Genomic DNA, 19,991 nt, shown 5'->3' on the forward strand with positions numbered 1-19,991 from the left:
AGGTATGCATAGTAGCACACAACCATTGCCATCAGATACAGGTGAAGTGAGGAAAAATAATACACACATTATAGAACATGTTAAAGTATGAGAATGAAGAAAGGGCAAAATATTTGGAAACCAATAAAAATATAAGCATCTTCAATTAAGTGTCCAATGACAAACTTATTTACGAGTCTTGCGTGCTCACACGCGGACAGGTGAACCAATAACAGAAGATCAAGACACAATAATGCCTCCAATTTATTTTCTTCTCCACAGTACAAAGTTTCACAAACCAAATATCTTTTTTTGCATTTATTCAAAGTCTGTAAACAAGTGCCCATATTTTCCCATTTTAAGCATGTGAATGTCTGAAGTCCTTAAGTTTCACCTTCATCACTTGCATAAGGAATCAAGAGCCTCCTCATCCGCCTCCTCGAGTTAAGTTACCTTTGCCGATTCATACAGCCTGCAATGCAGTAAAATCACAGTGAAAGCCCTGAAAAGAATCACAATCTTTACAGCAGGACTCAAACCTTTAAAACAATAATAATAAATGCATCTAGAGAAGCGTCCCATAATAAAGCGCAAGTTTTCGCTTCTAGAATTCTCAATTAGAAATTCTAGACTCTACTTAAAAACCCAATAAATCTAAAAGTGAAAACAATCCCATCCAGGCTCCGTCGGTTTAGAAATCCTACACAGTTCCACTTTCAGAGATACTTTTCCAGTCTGGAAAACAGTAGTGCAATTAGTTTTATTTCCTTTAAGTTTAGTCCAGTATGTAAAATTTCATAGCTATGTGGAAAGATAAGAAGATGCTCCAGTAAACGAGAAACTTTTGCAAGCCCGAGCAGGCTTATGAGTCCATTAAAGCTAGTTAGTCCAAAGTGGCTTTAAAAAACATAAAATGTAACTAAAAACTTAAAAGCAGAAATAAATAAGCAAAAGTGACTGTAAACACAGGTCAACTTGTTAATAATGATTTTCAGTGATAGCTGGCATGATCTTTTACTTACGAGTCATTAAAATATTACACAGTTGAACTAAGGAGCATTGTACTATGGCATCCAGTCTGGAAAGCCCCAAAAGAGCTACATTCCAAAAGAAGAAACGAAAAGGAAAAATCAAGTCTACTGTTGCCACTGCTTAAGGTTTCAGTGAGCTTACTTAGAAATCTTCTTAAAAAGGCTCTTTATTTTGGATGACTTTCTGTTTTTCTCTCCATTCTGAGACAGGTCCTGAGGGATGTTCTTTAACAATGGGTTGTCCAGACCTTCTTCGTCTGGTTTGCTGTCACTAGGGAGAGAGGAAAAGGGCGCCTGGGGAGGTTTTGTGGCACTTGAGATCTGGTGCATGCTGCAGGACTTCTCCAGAATGCCGTTATAGACCTTGATGGCGGGACTGAAAACCATGCTTTGACTTTCTGTTAGTCCCAAGGCCTCTGGAGAGCTGGTTGAAATGTCTGCAGTTAAAGCAGAGTCCCCCGTCGATGGGTCTTCAAAGGAGCCCTCCTGCCTAGAGATCTTTCGAGAAGTGGCAATTTGGTGCAACTCAAGGCTCATCGGAGGAGATTGCCTTCTTCCAAAGGAAGAATTTAAAGAGTCACATTCTGAACCAGTGTCTTGAACTTCCCTGAATACAAGAAACCAGAAAGGAATGCATTAGAATTTAGACTAACATTTATTAGCTGGCACATTTCTACAAGTAAAAGAGAAATTACTTAACAGTCTTAAATAAAATCACCTATTCCCTTCTTACACTTCTAGGCAATTCATAAATGCATTCATGCCATGAATACTGAGATCAGTGGAATAGAACCTACAAAGTAAATTTTCTGGCAGTAGTGGCAGGATGCACTAAAATGCAGAACCTCAATATGGTAGCGCTCAGTGGAAACTAGAACGATAACACACAATAGTTTGCAGGAGAAAACAGTTATCAGTCAATAATTGGTTGAAAGAAAGCACTCAGCAACACACGCGCTAATAGATTTAAATCTCTCTCAAGTGAGTTTTCTATTTAAACTCTGGGTTGCATTATGTTACTGTATTGCTAGAAACCTATAACTTTTAATCAGCTAAAGCAATATGACACACTTGAAACAGTTAAGCACAGGAGGTGGCTAAGAAATAAATAATCAATGCTAATGATGCACTAGTCTTTGTTGTACTGGGTCCATTTTGCGGAGTCGACTCAATGGCCTCGATGTTGCGTAAAATGAACCAGAGTGAAGCCCATCAATGTGCCTCCTGTTAAGTGTGACTTGAGCTCCACCAACTTAGGAGATGCTGAACTGTCAAACGGTAAGTAGGTCTTACTTTTGGATGACAAGACACTAGCTACTGTTGCATACTTACGTCTGGTTACTTCGGTCATATGCATAGTTGTAACTATTTATACAGCCAATATGCTCCATACTTCACCCTACCCTCATTTCTGTAGGAAATATCAATTGCAGCATCTTCGTTTTAACTTTCTGACATCTGCTCCTTATAGGGGAGATGAGAAAAACATGACTGATTTTGCTGTGTTCGGTTTGAGAGTTCAGCTGTCACTTTCAGTCCTACTGGGAACTCCATGCAGCACTTCATGGTTTGAATATCTATATAAGCAAGACTGCTAGAGTTGTGACAGAATTTTCAAAATATTTATACACACGATTGTACACTGTACAGTTATACTTTGTATATCAATGCACATGCCAAACTTAGATTATGAAGTAAAATGTAGTTGCTATGATTAGAAAGGGTGCTTAGATACTGGATGGAAACAGTGTCATACAAATAGACGTGTACATATAACAGTTCGACATGCGAAAAGCACAGTCTATAGCACGTTTATGCACACCTGTAAAAAAAAGTAAATTAACAGTCAAACTGTGTCGCAAACTCAACTTTTCTGCATGGTCAGATTTTGTCACTGTTCACTGGACCCGATCATTGCTGGCTTTAGAACACTGTGCGTTTTATCACTGCCAAGTAAAGCATCTGTGCTTTCACTTGACAACATGTGCATTCACTTGAAAACGTGCTGTTCATTGCAACTTTCTATCTGGCATGTTTAACTTCCTTATAAGTCCAGTCTAAATGGTGCCACAAATGCACCTATAACATGTGATGTTAAACGTCATATATGGGCTGCAGTGTATATTTACAAATTCCACATATGTGACAAAAACATCTCTCTGCCAGGGGCACCACTAAGTTCTGGCTAGGCTGAAGATTAAAATCACTGCTGTGACACACAGCAGTAAAAAGTGCCTTTGCCATGCAGTTAAACACTAAATATATATGCACATCACCCCTAAAGTATGCCTTGTTCGCCAACAGGGCAGAGTGTTAATATATAAAAATAGGGCCCACTACACAATGGTGTTGGTGTGCCCTCACAGTGAAATAAACTACTTTATTTCACTATGTAGGATGGATAATACTTTTCTCTTATAAACATAGAGGAGATTAAAATCTTTATGTTACACCTCCATTGAGAAGGGGCCAGACAAATGCTTCAAAATTATTTCCTGCTTAATTTTAAAATCTGATTTAATTGTGGAATCATATTTTGATAACTTAAGTAGAAAAGAAACTTTGTAAACATTTACTTTAGGCTACCTGAGCCAGAACTGTCATACAACTAGTATAGTGTTGCCACTTACCCAACCTCCACAGCTGTAATACACATCATTGGCTGGGAAAGCTAATGACTCTAGCTCAGAGGACAATGTGTGTTGACTGCTGGCCACTTAGCACGGACTGGCTACCTGGGAGTGGACAGGAGCAGTTCTCAGAAAGAAGAACAGCTTTAACACTACCTCTTTTGACTTGTATATGCCAAGAAGGGCTTTACCTATTCATCCCAGAATATGCCAAGAGGGTTTCATCTATTCATCCACAGGAACCCACCAGGATCCTGGAGATGAAAAGGAGCCATATAGTTAGGCTCCAGGCACAGTAGGGGGGATAAACAGTTTTGGTCATTTCAGGTATGGGAATAGCCAAGAAGTTGAAGGTAGGTCTGTCTGGAGGTAGCTCAGTCCCGAAAACTAAAAAAGGGTCTCTAGGGTGATTTAACTGTAAGGCACAGGAGAAGTGCTTAGAACTAGGTGGGGGTCTGTGAGAAGATTGTGAGTATTGGGCAGTAGAATGTGTCAAATTACTGACTAGTGCACAAGATAAATCTAGCACCCCTACGACCAAGTCTTCGGAATATTCCTGGACCAGTGAAGATCCATCGTAAGAAGAGCCTGCTGGAAGATTCCAGACCTCTTACTCCTGCATCCTGCTGGCACTCAGACTGGAACTGCTCTCCATGGGTCAAGTGTTTTGCCTCCTGTTTACATGATTCAAAGAGACAAAATGCAGGTCCAGCCGACTAAAGAGGACTTGACTGAAGAGAAGACTTGTGCTCCCAAGCCTGCCGTGTGGATCTAGCGGCTGCATGACTGGTAAGAAGCTTTCTCAGGAGCTGTAGATTATGTCTGAAGATAAAAACTTTGTCCAAAACAACCCACTTGACATAGGTGACCTTCGCTCCATCACAGTGGGCCTGAAATTGCTCCTAGGTATTGGCCCAACGTGACATGTTGTTTTTCCTCGACTTATTTGAAGCACTTTTTGCATTAAAACGTATAACAATTATATGTGCCCTAAACTAGGATCTTGGTGTCATTTTGTCCATTACATTTTTCTCTGCTTTTCCAAATTGGTTTAAAAAACTTTTTCTACTGTGTTTCATACTTCATAATTGTTGGTACTTCTTTACACACACACACACTTCTTAGGGGGTACCAGCTGCTGGTGCCATAGTTACCAGGGTTTGAGAAGCAATTCTTCCAGAACTGGCCATAAAAAAGGGGTTTTGTTGGTTTGACAAGGGTACACCGCTCTTAAATTAAGAAACTGATTTCTGATAAATTGCAACTTATTTTCACAATTAAAACGTGCAACTAATATTTCACTTGAAGCAAAAAAGGAACATGAATATGCATAGGCTGTGAACTATTAATTGTATGCCATACCACTGCTTTTCAGCAATGAAGTATATTGCTTCCTCTTCTGCATCCGTGCGGTAAAGAGCGGGACAGCTTGCAACTGACAGGATGTCAGGATCAGGAGACTGCAAGATATGTTGGGCCTGGGGAGAAGTTTGGATGACGTTTCGTCGAGAACGACATAAGCTGCTGCTTCTTGCTAATGTCCCATGAGTCTTTACAACTGACCCTGAGAAAGCAAATAAAAAATATAGAACAGACTGTAAACACAAAACAAGTTGGTTTATTGTTATGCAAATATAAACACAAAACAAGCTGTTTTATTATTATAGCTCAGGTACAAATCAACAAACTCATTTTAAATAAAAATACCCAAATTAAAAAAAATCTAATTTTTTTTCCTTCAAAGATATACAGTTGTACATCAAATAACAGTTAAAATTAATCTCATCACATAGTAAATAAAATCTACCTTATTACTTTTCTAATTAATGTTGGCAAATATATCTTGAAGTATTGGCATGATGCCCTAGTTTTCCAAATTTTTAGACTCATACCGCCAAGCATTCACTCTACGTATAGTATAATACTGAGTAAACGTATCCCAAGTAAATTACATACACATACGAGATACATGTATCGACATTTCCCAATGCCATTGGACACCCACAAAACATTACAACTGGCAAAGTTGCAAGTTATCTCAGCTACATAATTTAAACACAATACATCATACAGACTATTATGGACATAAAACCGCAAAATATAAACTATCAACTACACAAACACAATTCACCATCATACCAAAAACAGGAGTATATATTTGATCATTGGTGATGTCACACAGACAAACTACATCCACTATTAAACCAAATTCATAAATAATTCCTAAACATATACACAATCGCTTCAACTCGCCCACAGCAGGCTCAGGATCTTAAACGACCAAGCCTGAAGTCCAGCCTCCCAATTAACTTATTAAACCAATGCCCGGCACCCCTTCATAACGGTTACTTTAAACGTTTTTGAGGCGTTTTCAGACATCTGATTGGAATTCCATGCTAATACTTATAATCTGCTTTTTTATTATATCTAGTCAAGGTATAACACTAACAGCCTTATCGGTGGACAACCTGTGATAATCTTTTGTCTTTTAACATTTGTTTACTACAATAACAATGCTTCTAGTACTAGATATTAGAAAATCGTCTGAATTTTGCGTACTTATTTAAAACTAGCTTTAATCTCAAATAATCTGCACTTTTTAATGTGGACGCTCACTTGCACAATTTGCAAAAGGTTTTAATAATCATAGGCAATAAAGAATTATTAACTTCCAATCGCCACCTTAAGTCCGACATATAATCATCCGTTGGACATGGGCTCACAACAGCACACTTTCACAGGTCTCCCATTTAGCTGTCTGGTAGTTATACACATCACAAACATACAATCCTGTATGGGGGGTGAGGGGGGGGTAGAGGGGGGACATTTATCACATTTTCGCACTGGTGTTCAAATACACAAACACCACACATATCCGCAGATCTACTTTTACACATAACCCAATTCACAACTGGACAAATACAATTTGACTGACGCTCTGATTCCGAAACTGAAAGAACTGCACACACAAGCATCAACATAGTTAATACTATAAAATATTAAGAACAAACTTTTCTGTGATGCACATTTCCAAATATCCCCCATATCTGTACAATTCATGATGGTGCCATATACAGGGAGCTCTTTACCAGGGATTATAAACACTTGTAATACAATTAAACACTATGTGATACAATTAAATTCTTGATCAACTTCTCCAAGATGTACAGAGCACGGCAAAATGGCACTTTTGCAGCTTTATACACCACCTCCCAAGCACTGCTTGATGGCAGGCTGCAGAGTCTGGGGCTTCCTGGCTTAGCATTAAAACTCTAAACCTCCTTTCTTAAGGATAGGTCACAGACGAAAATTGTGAGCAAATTCAGCTCTGAGTCAATCACTCTGCCATGTGGGGTTCCTTTCAGAGCCACACCCTTTTTCATCTATATGTCTCCCCACTAGCTAAGCTGATATGGTCCTTTGGACCACAGGCAGAATCGTATGCCGACGACACACAAATAATTGTGGCTATTACCAAGAATTTGGCGTCATCTCCTGCCAACTTTTAAAAAAATGCATATAGGCAGTAGCCAACAGCATAGTTAACAACTGCCTTAGACTCAATAGAGACAAGACAGAGGTTTTGATCTTTAGTAAGCAGCCATCCATTTTGAACAACTCCTGATGGCTAGAGATTGTAGCGGCACTGCCCACTCAGACAGACTCTGCTAAAAACCTGGGAGTGTTGAAAGACACAAAGATGTTGTTTGACCATCAGGTCAACCATTCTCTATTAACCTGTTTCTGGATCATTAAGAAGGTGGTCCAATTGATCTCTTCGAGGCTCGACTATTGCAATGCATTTTATCTTGAGATCAATAAATCGGCAATAGCCAGGCTACAGCTTGTACAGAATGTGGCTGAAAGGCTGATACTGTTGCAGGGATTCTGCACATATACAGAACTATGAACAGGAAAACAGGACCTCAGTGAATAGGGGTGTACCAACCTATCACATTAGCACCCAGAATCCCAAACCGACTAGCTATAGTGTCTCATTTGTTCTCTGTCTACTAGCGAAGCTACCAATGATTAGACAACCCAGAACATGTCATTCTCTCTTGGGAATCGTGGGAGCCAGATAACTCTTTCGCTCACTCACTCATGCTTATCCACAATGCAAATAATCAGAGACGCGGTATAGTTTAAAATGTTTATTTTAACTAACGCGCTCTATGGTACAGTACACGTGCCGTTACTAGCACCAAAATGCATAAACACAATATAGTCAGCATTGTCACAATTCTATAGAATACAAACAGGGATATCATTTTATAAAGACAGTGGAAAAAGGACTAAGAGACCTAACCACCAACCCCATTGTAAGAAATAGTTTATTATAAAAAAGAAGACCTCGGGGCTTTGTCAGCAGACCCCATACCTCAAGGCCCAGATGAAAGGTTCACATCACAGGACAAGCAAAGCTCTCCTCTCTGGAAAAGTGTCTCTTCAAGTGTGTCAAAACAAGTTTAGCTTGCCATATTAAAGCATATGATTTGCAGTAGTGCAGCTGTGTGTAGTGTGTTATGTCTAGGTGCGAGGGACTGACCAGAACAGAATAACAAGGGGCTTTGTTGATCGACCTTGTACATCATGGGCAGACTAAACCTCAGAGCACAGAACAGAACGCGAAAAGCAGACAGTTCTCATGTGAAAGGTGCACAAACAGAGTCTTGCGAAATATATGCTTGCAGTGTCGTGCGCAAAAGCAGCCTCATGGCAGCGAAGCTCGTGCTAACTTAGCAAATGTCGACAATGGACCCAATACTTGAAATCCCTAAATATCAATCAGTCTCGGAAGGGATTTTCAAACTGCATCGGCTACCAATTAACAAATGCATCACCTTTGAAGCATTCTACCTTGTTCCTAGGGCTTTGCAGAAAACCGGGCCTGTAGGATTGAGAACCATGTTCCAGTGGCACACCCCCTCTAGACCACCCTGGTCTGCTAGTCACAATCTTATGGCTGTTTCTAAAATCCGCAAGACAAGGCGAGGAGGAAAGCCTTCTCTGTGGCTGCAGTAAAACTATGGAATTCCCTTCCATATTATATCAGTAAACTGCAGGCCCAAGATGCTTTTGGAAAAGCTTGAAGACCTGGCTTTTCCCCCTTTAACCCTATCGACGCTCATGACGAGGTCAGCTCGTCATGAAGTACACCTCTTGTACACTCATGACGAGCTGAGCTCGTCATAAACCGCGGTTTTTTAAATTTTCTAGCGCACAGCGGGAAAATGCACCGCATCGATGGTGTTAATCAATAGGCAGCTTGCTTCCTTTTCTGATCTCAGAACTCCTCATTATTGTGATCCTATTTTCCTTACTGATCTCTCCCTCGTTTGCACCTTGATGCCTTGTAATATTGTTGTGCTCTTATACATTTTTGTCATAATTGCATATATATAACAACTATTCGCTTAAATTAAATTATTTAAAATCAGCACTGCTTCGCTAAAAAAAAAAAAAAATGTAAATGCATTCTTATAATTAAACTTACAAATCCAACTGTGTAGGTCTAATTTCCAAGGATGCTATTAAAGAAAAATCGGTTTGCTCACACAACCAGAATCATATTCACACGGAATGGTATATATATACACATACACACACACACACACTTTTAGGTAAAACTCACATTCGCTTACATATGTAGTATGACATCAGTGAAGACATGGGCTCTGGGTGCACGGATACATTTAGGTAAGTACCATAGGTGGCACAAACTATAAAAAGAATGAGTGTTTCGCAAGAAAAAATTGAGACTCTATCTTTATTCGGGGGCAAGCAACTCCAGACCCAAAGCTCAAGTCAGAAAACTGCATGGTGCTCACAATCGAAAAAGAGTCACCACAACAGTGTGGTGAATGTCTCAAATTGTAAGCTCGTTCGCATGCATGCATGCAGCTTCTAATGGTTTTAAGGGTATGGTAAACATATATATATATTTAAAACTGTGGAGCAACTCCTCCCTGCATGCAAAGACAGGTTGTTGGTTTCAGCCTACCTTGTACAAGGAAAACAAGTTGGAGGGTCACACACCTGCTCTGACTTGCTACCTCTACCCCATATACCTCCCCAGAAATACCCCGGGTCAAGCCGGCCCATATTTGGTTTTGTAGGGAATTGCTGTCAACTTCGGGAGCACCAGTCAAGTCAATTTCTTCTAACAAAAGATACATATTATTAATATAGAAATAGCAACTCCAGGTGACTGGAGGAGCAACATTGCTGACAACATACTTGCTTGAATAAGGTTACTGGAGCACATTTTCATTGTAATCCAGATGTTCCTACATTCACAGCATTCCACCATATTCTGCAAACAAGGGTCCACATTACAGAGAGGGTGCACTGTCACACTAACCGCCATGGAGCAGACCGGACAGGGCAACCTATTACAGTGAAGGCACTGTCCAGGGGTGGTGTGAACTTCTTCCTACACTATGAACAGTAACCCACCTTTCAGTGCGGTTGCAGCCCGGCCTGCATTTTAAAGGGTGCACAGATCCCCCTTGCAGGGAGTTACTTCACCCATCTGCATGGGGGTTGCCCAAGGGGTCCCTGGGACCTTTGTGCGCCCCTCTCAAGGGGAGTCTTCAGGTTCAGAAGGTCTCCCAACCTCTTTACCTCTGCACAAGGGTCTGTATGAGCCAAACGAGAGCATGCCCCTTGGGATCACACCAGCACACGTTTAGCGTTGGAGCGATCCATACAACAGAAGGGGCTGCACAAGTGTCTACAGACCCTCATTATAACAAAGCACTCCAGAGACGCATAACACTGGCACAAACAGTTACGCCCCATAGGGCCGGTCACCCCACGCACCGCGCACACTCCCCGTGAGTGAGCCCCGTTCCCGCCAAGTGCCACCGCTGCTCGCAGCTGTGCTCCCGGCCCTCGTCTGCCGGTACTGCATCTGCCCTGTTTGTGTTTTTGTACATCTGCTAACTCTGCTGCATTTTGCCTCCGTTTAATCTTTGCTTTTGCTCTCTGTTATTCTCTCCTCCTCAGTTTTCCCCTTGTTGTTGTGCCCAGCCCCCGCCGCGTCATCTCCCTGTGTAAATTGTACTTCTGCTAACTTTGCTGCATTTTTCTCCGTGTTAACTTTGCCTTTGCTTCTGTTACATCCTTCGTCCTTTGTTCGCCCCTTGCTGTTGTGCCCAGCCCCTGCCGCGTTTCCCGACACCTCCCCGCCGCTGCCCCCCTGCGGCCCCGCCCCCTTCCCTCGGTCGCCCTTCCCATTCGCCGCCCCGCTCCCACCTTCCAGCTGCTCCTCCCTCCCACTGGACCATAAATGGCAGAGTGCACGCGGTGGTGAGCAGTGACCTCTGACCCTCTGGGCCGGTCACCCCACGCACTGCGCACACTCCCTGTGAGTGAGCCCCGTTCCCGCCAAGTGCCGCCGCTGCTCGCAGCTGTGCTCCCGGCCCTCGTCTGCCGGTACTGCATCTGCCCTGTTTGTGTTTTTGTACATCTGCTAACTCTGCTGCATTTTGCCTCCGTGTAATCTTTGCTTTTGCTCTCTGTTATTCTCTCCTCTTCAGTTTTCCCCTTGTTGTTGTGCCCAGCCCCCGCCGCGTCATCTCCCTGTGTAAATTGTACTTCTGCTAACTTTGCTGCATTTTTCTCCGTGTTAACTTTGCTTTTGCTTCTGTTACATCCTTTGTCCTCTGTTCGCCCCTTGCTGTTGTGCCCAGCCCCTGCCGTGTTTCCCGACACCTCCCCGCTCCCCGCCGCTGCCCCCCTGCGGCCCCGCCCCCTTTCCTCGGTTGCCCTTCCCATTCGCCGCCCCGCTCCCACCTCCCAGCTGCTCCTCCCTCCCACTGGACCATAAATGGCAGAGTGCACGCGGTGGTGAGCAGTGACCTCTGACCCTCTGGGCCGGTCACCCCACGCACCGCGCACACTCCCCGTAAGTGAGCCCCGTTCCCGCCAAGTGCCGCCGCTGCTCGCAGCTGTGCTCCCGGCCCTCGTCCGCCGGTACTGCATCTGCCCTGTTTGTGTTTTTGTACATCTGCTAACTCTGCTGCATTTTGCCTCCGTGTAATCTTTGCTTTTGCTCTCTGTTATTTTCTCCTCCTCAGTTTTCCCCTTGTTGTTGTGCCCAGCCCCCGCCGCGTCATCTCCCTGTGTAAATTGTACTTCTGCTAACTTTGCTGCATTTTTCTCCGTGTTAACTTTGCCTTTGCTTCTGTTACATACTTCGTCCTCTGTTCGCCCCTTGCTGTTGTGCCCAGCCCCTGCCGCGTTTCCCGACACCTCCCCGCCGCTGCCCCCCTGCGGCCCCGTCCCCTTCCCTTGGTCGCCCTTCCCATTCGCCGCCCCGCTCCCACCTCCTAGCTGCTCCTCCCTCGCTCCGCCCCCCCCCCACTCTCCACATATGGCAGAGTGGCAAACGCGCAGCGGGCTCGCCAAAGGTAAGCCCGTCTGCGCCCGTCCGCGCCTGGACCGAGCCCAGCGCCCGAACCCCTGGCCCCCGCAGACACCAGCCCACCCGCCGGACCTACGACGCCACCGAACTCAACGCACTCAACGCCGGCCGATTCCCGGGATGCTACCGAGCCACCCCGAGACGCACCCACGGACTTTTCAGCTGCCACTCCTGCAAGTTCACCTGCATCCGGACCTGCACTACACCAGCACCCACCAAGCCGAGCACCAGCAGCAACCACCTGAAGTGCATCCTGCTCAACACCCGCTCCGTCCACAGACACGCCATCGAACTCTGGAACCTGCTCGACACCACATCTCCAGACGTCGCCTTCCTCACGGAAACCTGGATGAACGCCTCCTCAGCGCCCGACATCGCCATCCCGGACGGATACAAGATCACCCGGAGGGATCGCGGCAACCAGACGGGAGGAGGCATCGCCATCATCCACAGGAACACCATCCGAATCACAACCAACTCCGACGACACCCTCACAACAGCCGAACACCTGCACTTCCAGATCCACACCGACCCCAAGACCACCCTCAGAGGCACCCTCATCTACAGACCCCCGGGACCACGCACACAATTCAGCGAAGACATCGCCGACTTAATCAGCCCGCACGCCCTCCCCTCCGCCGAATACATCCTCCTCGGGGACCTCAACTTCCACCTGGAGAACAACAACGACCGCAACACCACCATCCTGCTGGACAAGCTTGCCAACCTCGGTCTCAAGCAGCTGGTGACCACCCCCACCCACTACGCCGGACACACACTCGACCCCGTCTTCTCATCCAGCAAGGACATCGCCTTCAGCCACGCCACCGGACTACACTGGACAGACCACAGCTGCGTCCACTTCAGCTTCAGAAGGACCACGACCCACCACCACCAGCAACAGATTGCACGCAGAAGCTGGAACAAGATCACAGCCGACCAGCTCGCCGCATCCCTGAGCCAGAACCCTCCCACCAGCTCAGCGAACCCCAGCCAGGCCGCCAACAACCTCACGAAGTGGATCAGCATCTGCGCAGACGACCTCGCCCCTCTGAGTACCCCGCCTAGCAGACCTGGCAGCAAGAAAGCCCCATGGTTCACCGACGAACTCAAGAGCTCCAAGAAGATCTGCCGAGCCCTCGAGAAAGCCTGGCGCAGAGACCCAACACCAGACAACATGACCACCCTCAAGCTCGCCACCCGTAAACACCACCAAATGATCCACGCCAGCAAGAAAACTGCATTCAAGGAACGACTGGACAACAACGCACACAACAGCAAGGAACTCTTCAACATCGTTAAAGAGCTCTCCAACCCCAACGCCGGAAACGACATCACCCCATCACAAGACCTCTGCAACTCCCTCGCCTCCTACTTCCACAACAAGATCGCAGACATACACAACAGCTTCAGCACACAACCGACGCACCCCACGACCGCACCAACGCCCCCCACCACCACCCTTCGAGCCTGGACCCCGATCAGCACCGAAGACACCAGCCGCACGATGAACTCTATCCACTCCGGATCTCCAACCGACCCCTGCCCTCACCACGTCTTCAACAAGGCCGACGCTGTCATCGCACCCCATCCGCGGGACATCATCAACACCTCCTTCGACACCGCTACCTTCCCGGAGAGCTGGAAGCACACCGAACTCAGCGCTCTGCTGAAGAAACCATCAGCGGACCCCACCGAACTCAAAAACTACCGCCCCATCTCGCTCCTCCCGTTTCCGGCCAAAGTCATCGAGAAGACCGTCAACAAGCAGCTGACCGCCTTTCTCGAGACGAACGGATCCCTCGACCCCTCGTAGTCTGGCTTCCGGGCCAACCACAGCACCGAGACCGCCCTCATCGCAGCCACCGATGACATCCGAGCCCTTCTCGACAACGGAGAAACAGTGGCCCTCATCCTCCTAGACCTCTCCGCGGCATTCGACACTGTCTGCCACCGCACCCTAGTGCAGCGCCTCAGCAACGTCGGAATCCGGGAGAAGGCACTAGAATGGATCATCTCCTTCCTCGCCGGAAGGACACAGAGAGTCCGCCTCCCCCCGTTCAGATCAGAAGCCACCGAAATCATCTGCGGCGTCCCTCAAGGCTCCTCACTCAGCCTCACCCTCTTCAATGTCTACATGAGCCCCCTTGCGGCCATCGCACGCCAACACAACCTCAACATCATCTCCTACGCCGACGACACCCAGCTGATCCTCTCCCTCACCAGCGACCCCGCGACCGCCAGAGCCAACCTACACGAAGGGATGACAGACGTAGCCAAGTGGATGATGAACAGCCGCCTGAAGCTGAACTCAGACAAGACGGAGGTTCTCATCCTGGGCTCCTCGCCCTCCGCCTGGGACGACTCCTGGTGGCCCCCCGCCCTGGGCAGCGCACCCAAACCTACAGACCACGCACGCAACCTGGGCTTCATCCTGGACTCCTCCCTCTCCATGACCAGACAAATCAATGCCGTCTCCTCGTCGTGCTTCAACATCCTGCGCATGCTACGTAAGATCTTCCGGTGGATCCCAACCGAGACCAGGAAGACGGTCACCCAGGCCCTCGTCACCAGCCGACTGGACTACGGCAACTCCCTCTACGCTGGAACCACCGCCAAACTCCAGAAGAGACTCCAGCGGATTCAAAACGCCTCAGCAAGACTCATCCTTGACATCCCCCAACACAGCCACATCTCCGGACACCTGAGAGACCTGCACTGGCTCCCGATCAACAAGAGAATCACCTTCCGTCTCCTCACCCACGCACACAAAGCCTTACACAACCAAGGCCCAGGATACCTCAACAGCCGCCTCAGCTTCTACACTCCCACACGCCAGCTTCGCTCGACCGGCCACGCCCTCGCCGCCGTCCCCCGCATCCGAAGAGCCACCACAGGAGGAAAGTCCTTCTCCTACCTGGCCGCCAAGACGTGGAACTCCCTCCCGACCCACCTCCGCCTGACCCAAGACCACCTCGCCTTCAGGAAGCAGCTCAAGACCTGGCTGTTCGAGCAGTAGCGGACCCCCTCCCTCCCCAAGCGCCTTGAGACCCTCCGGTGAGTAGTGCGCTATATAAATGCTTGATTGATTGATAGCTCATAATATAATGCAGACCCTGATCTCACTTAGTATGTTGAATCTAAAAATTAGGCTAGTTTCTTTCAAAGAGGCCAATCTCCCTCTTTGTTCCACCCTTCAGTCTCACTCCCTCTAAAAAGAGACCCTGTACTAACACTGCATTATTTTGAGTGTGCGCCATCTATTTGCACCGAGACGGATCTGCTTGAAATGGAAAAATAGAAGTGCAGGTACTCTCCAATTAAATATATTACGTCACTCTTGAAAAGTGCCGGTACTCTCCCTCTCAAAATAAAAAAGTGCCTGTACTCTGTCAAAATAAAAAAGTGCCGACACTCTCCCTTTCAAAATAAAAAAAAGTGCCGGCACTCAGTACAGGCCCATTTAAAGCACTGATCTCTGCTGTTATGTACACTATTACGTACATAAAAATGTTGCTACGAATAGTATTCCAACATTGACAAACTAACCACATGGTGGCGCTGTTTGTCTACTTTTAAACTCAAGCAAACGGTTTAAAAGAATCAATGCCAGCTCATCCAGTCGATTTCAACAGCTGTGGGTAAACAGGAATAATCCAAATTGTCACATTTATTGGGTTTGGTGGTAAACTTGTAGCATTATTTCTGGCATTTGTCAGCGCTGGCAGGGACAGAGATTAAAGCGGCAGAGACTTCCAGAAAAAAATATTGGACCCTGGCACTTACTTTATATTTTCCTAATAAAATAAGCACTTCGAACAGTGCTCTGGGAAAGGACTCCATATAAATAATTAAAGTATGTACGTAGAGAATGTAGGAAACCATGGATCTGAAATGGGATAGTCAGTGGATGATGGAAACCCTCTCTATCGCCATTCTACAAATGATCAGGCAAGCATTTCCATTATAGAACCCCCTCCACATTTCCCTGATATTGCCCCCACCTCCCTTGCACAAAAAATTCTCTCCTGGAGTATAGCGAGTCTATGTAATAAACTGGCTTGCCCGGACTGGGGATCATACATAGACTCGAGTGATATATGCTTATTCCAGGAAACATGGGCAAGGGAGGATCAACATCGTTTAGGTTTTGCTTCATTTTCAATTGCTGCAAAATGGGCGGGGAAGGGTCGCCCTTCTGGGGGCCTAACAATTTGGATAGCAACTCACCTGGGATGTAATGTCAAAACCATTGATACAGCCTCTGATGATGTCCAATGTGTAATTTTAGAGTGGCCGAATGGTTTCAGACTGGCTGTGGTTAACATTTATTCAAGACCGGTGAGTGTCACATCTGTGTCTGAAACCATTTAAGAACTATCCTCTTTCTTAACCAATATTCCAGTGGGTGCCACGCTCGTGGTGGGGGATGATTTTAACTCCCAATTTGAACCATTAGATGGGCTGTTAGATGGTGTTAACCAGGAGGAAGATGATGTTTGGAAAATTCCAGAAGTGACAGGTCCTCCAGCAAGAGCATGGACTCCTTTGCCTGTACAAATTACCTCTTTGACGATGACCCATTCGATTAGGGCCTGTAATGGGCGCACAAAGTCTGATAACCCACCTGCCTTTACTTTCAATCAGTCGGGAAGGAGGGCACGCCTTGACTTTATTTTTGTGGAGTGCAGGGCCTGGAATAGAATATTAGACTTTAGGGTCACACATATAGGGGAGACGACCATAACCCGTTAATTTTAATTTTAAAATTCCGGGTGTCGCCAAGGACACTGAAATATCGCAACTTGCCATACCTAATATGTCTACCCTGACAAGTAATAGACGCAGGGTAAGATGGGACAAGCTGACCAAAAAAAACAAACGGGTTAGCCAAACTGTATACCCACGTAATCCCAGTACTAGAGGATGTAGCCGCTCTGATTGACCAGCACTCAGCAAACTATTCCCACGAATAGCTGCGAGAGCTTCACAATGTATTAATAACCACCCTTACTGAAATTTTAAATACCTTAGGCCCAAGCTCTGGTGGGGATCTAAGGAAACCATCCTGGTACAATAAGGCCTGTAGAGAGGCGAAAAGTGAGCTGCTAGTAGCACTTAAGCAGAATAATAATAGGGACCTTGTTAAAGCCAGGAGGCAAGTTTATCGGAACCTCATATCCCATGCTAAGATCGAGTGGGAGAACGAGAGATGGGCAAGTTTAATGTCGGCTCTTGCTGTCAAAGATGCACGCAAGTTCTGGCAAATTGTGAGCACTGGCTCACTTGAGCCAGAGCAGGCAGTAGCTCCTAATATTGCCGCGGAGGTTTGGGAAGAACACTTCGCCGGACTCTATATGGAAGACCTGCCTAGCACCATTCTCTCCTTACCAAATGTAGCAATAACCCTAGATCCTGATCCACCGGAGCTCAGGTTTACCTTACCTGTGTTCCGAATGGCAATAGCCAAGCTCCCAGCGGGTAAAGCCCCAGGGCTGGATAAGGTCCCGGGGGACCTCTATAAACAGGATCCAGAGATTTGGGCCCCTTATCTTTTAATAATTTTTAATGCCGTTCTTGGGGGGATGGGTCCCCCAAATACTTGGCTGGGAGCCGAGTTGGTCCCCATCTTTAAGAAGGGGTCACCTCTCCTCCCAGCCAACTATAGGCCAATCAGCCTGATCGACGTATCCCAGAAACTATTTACTAGGCTGATTCTGGATCGTATTTTAGATTGGGTTGATGACTCAAACATTTTAAGTGATTATCAAGCAGGTTTCAGAAGGAATGTATCCACTACCGACCAGGTTTTTAGGTTAAACATGCTCTTCTGGAAAACGGTCAAAGTCCAGGGCGGTTCTCTTTACACCGTTTTCGTTGACCTCCGTGCGGCCTTTGATTTGGTCCCACGGGGGAAACTTTGGAGTGTATTGAGGGATCTAGGTATTCCATCTTCCCTTTTAGATAGCCTAATACGTCTCCATTCACAGAACTTCGCAAGGGTCAGGTGTGGGAAACAAGGCATTTTGTCATCTAGCTTCTCCGTTGGCAGGGGGGTAAGGCAGGGTTGCGTTTTGGCGCCAACCCTGTTTTGCCTCTATGTCAACGGAGTGATCACCCACCTGAATAAGGTCACAAATAGAGACGCTTCAAGGCTCGCAGGCACAGGGATCTCTGCGATTATGCTCGCAGATGATACCCTGTTGCTGGCTAAGACACCAATGGGTATACAGCGAGTCTTGGATGCTTTTGTCTCGTTTTGCCACAATCGGGGATTGGAAATAAACACTTCCAAAACTAAGTTTATGATTTTTAATCCACCGAAAACATCCCGCCCTAGTCCTGCTATAGATGGTGTTCGTTTAGAGAGAGTGAAAACCTTTGAATATCTGGGACTAACTCTCAATGAGAATATGACTTGGGCACAACATCAGACCAAAACTCAATTAAAACTCTCGCAAAAAGTGGGGGGGGATTCTTAAACTCCTAAAACAATCTATTTCAAAACCTATCTCTCCCCCACTCGAAATCTACAAAATGCAGGCTCGGGGAGCAGTGATCTATGGTGGGGAATTGTGGGGTCACAGTTGTCATCCAGCGATCACCACCGTGGAAAATAAGTTTCTTAGGCATTTGGTATCCCTGCCTCTTAGTACGCCCCTACTCCCCCTTAGGATGGATCTGGGACTTAGATCAATTAAGGAAGAACTAGGACTTAAGCCCCTTACTTTTTGGAGGCGTCTTTGCGTTACTCCAGAACTCGTCAGCTATAGGCGGGAGCTCGCAGAACTGTTGGAAGCCCCTGATGTCTGGAATCTTTCCTGGCTGAAATATATCAGGCAGGAATTTGACAGGCTGGGTTGCTCCACACTATGGTCTAATCCTGAGGAAGCGTGTAGGGGCATATCTCGAAGGGAGTTGGTTAGTCTGTATCGTGAACAAAATTTGTTGGCTTCTCTATCAAATGCCCAAATTGGAACAATAAAGAGATCACTCCTGGTTCTGAAAGACCATTCCAAATTGGAGACTGCTTTTGATATTATCAGTCCCAATGGCCATCGGAAGCTATACCTCCAATGCAGATATGACACAGCACCGTTAAGAGTCTTGACCTCACGTTGGCACCCTAATGCCCCTAGGAATTGTCCTGCGTGTGGGGCTGAATAAGAGACAGATTTACACACGTTCTTCTTATAAGGCTTCGAGGAAGAAGTGGATTATTCCCATTTGTAAAAACTTGGGCATCAGGCAGTGTTCTCACTCTTACCGAATATTAAAATCTGACTTATCGTCAATAATTGTTTTTGCGGTCACGAAATTTATGGCCGCCATGTGGAACACTAGAAGAAAATATTTGATAATCTGAGATGAAATCTAATTATGCAACTGTTGAGGCGACAGGGGGTGAGGTGATCCGAGGTGATTCGGGCTGATTGGCCTTTGATTTTAGAGAGATGCTTTTACAAAAAATTGAATTGTGTGGTTTCTGTACCCTTGAATTTTTAAATTACTGTAATGTTTTATGATGAATTTTATTGTCTGTACTTTTATGACATTTTTTCTTGTCGAAATAAAGATAAAGATGAGATGAGATGAGATGATAGTCAGTGGTAATAACTTCTATCCCTGGTTTGCCGTTTGGTAACTCGGCCATGAATTCGGCAGCATGAACAGAACGCAAACTTCTCCAAGTGCTCTGCTTACTGTCAGTAGTTTTCAACTGCCCTTCTCCTACCCCTAAATCAGGAAACAGGAGAACTGTTTAAGAAGCTAAGAATGGACCAATGGGTCTATCATATTATGTCATTTGGGAGGGTCGAAAGAATTCCTGATGTCACACCCTTAACCCTGACATTTTTCTGAGTCACTATTCATGAAGGAAACTGCTGTCCAATGATGGTTAGATGAAGTTGTTGACAG

At 46.0% G+C, this 19,991-nt stretch overlaps 1 protein-coding gene across 1 annotated transcript in view; it reads right to left on the reverse strand.

Annotated features, from left to right (window-relative positions):
* Window positions 1–225: 225 nt before the first annotated feature.
* STIM2 (stromal interaction molecule 2) overlaps window positions 226–19,991 on the reverse strand; it is a 512,550-nt gene continuing 492,784 nt past the window's right edge. Inside the window, exons 11-12 of the mRNA XM_078678367.1 lie at window positions 5,003–5,204; window positions 226–1,617 (exon numbers count right to left, since the gene is read on the reverse strand). Coding sequence (XP_078534493.1) covers window positions 1,149–1,617; window positions 5,003–5,204 — 671 coding nt within the window. The 3' untranslated portion in view covers window positions 226–1,148. The remainder of the gene's footprint in view (window positions 1,618–5,002; window positions 5,205–19,991) is intronic.

This window comes from Lissotriton helveticus, chromosome 2_2 (genome assembly GCF_964261635.1).
Source record: "Lissotriton helveticus chromosome 2_2, aLisHel1.1, whole genome shotgun sequence".
Taxonomy (NCBI): Eukaryota; Metazoa; Chordata; class Amphibia; order Caudata; family Salamandridae; genus Lissotriton; species Lissotriton helveticus.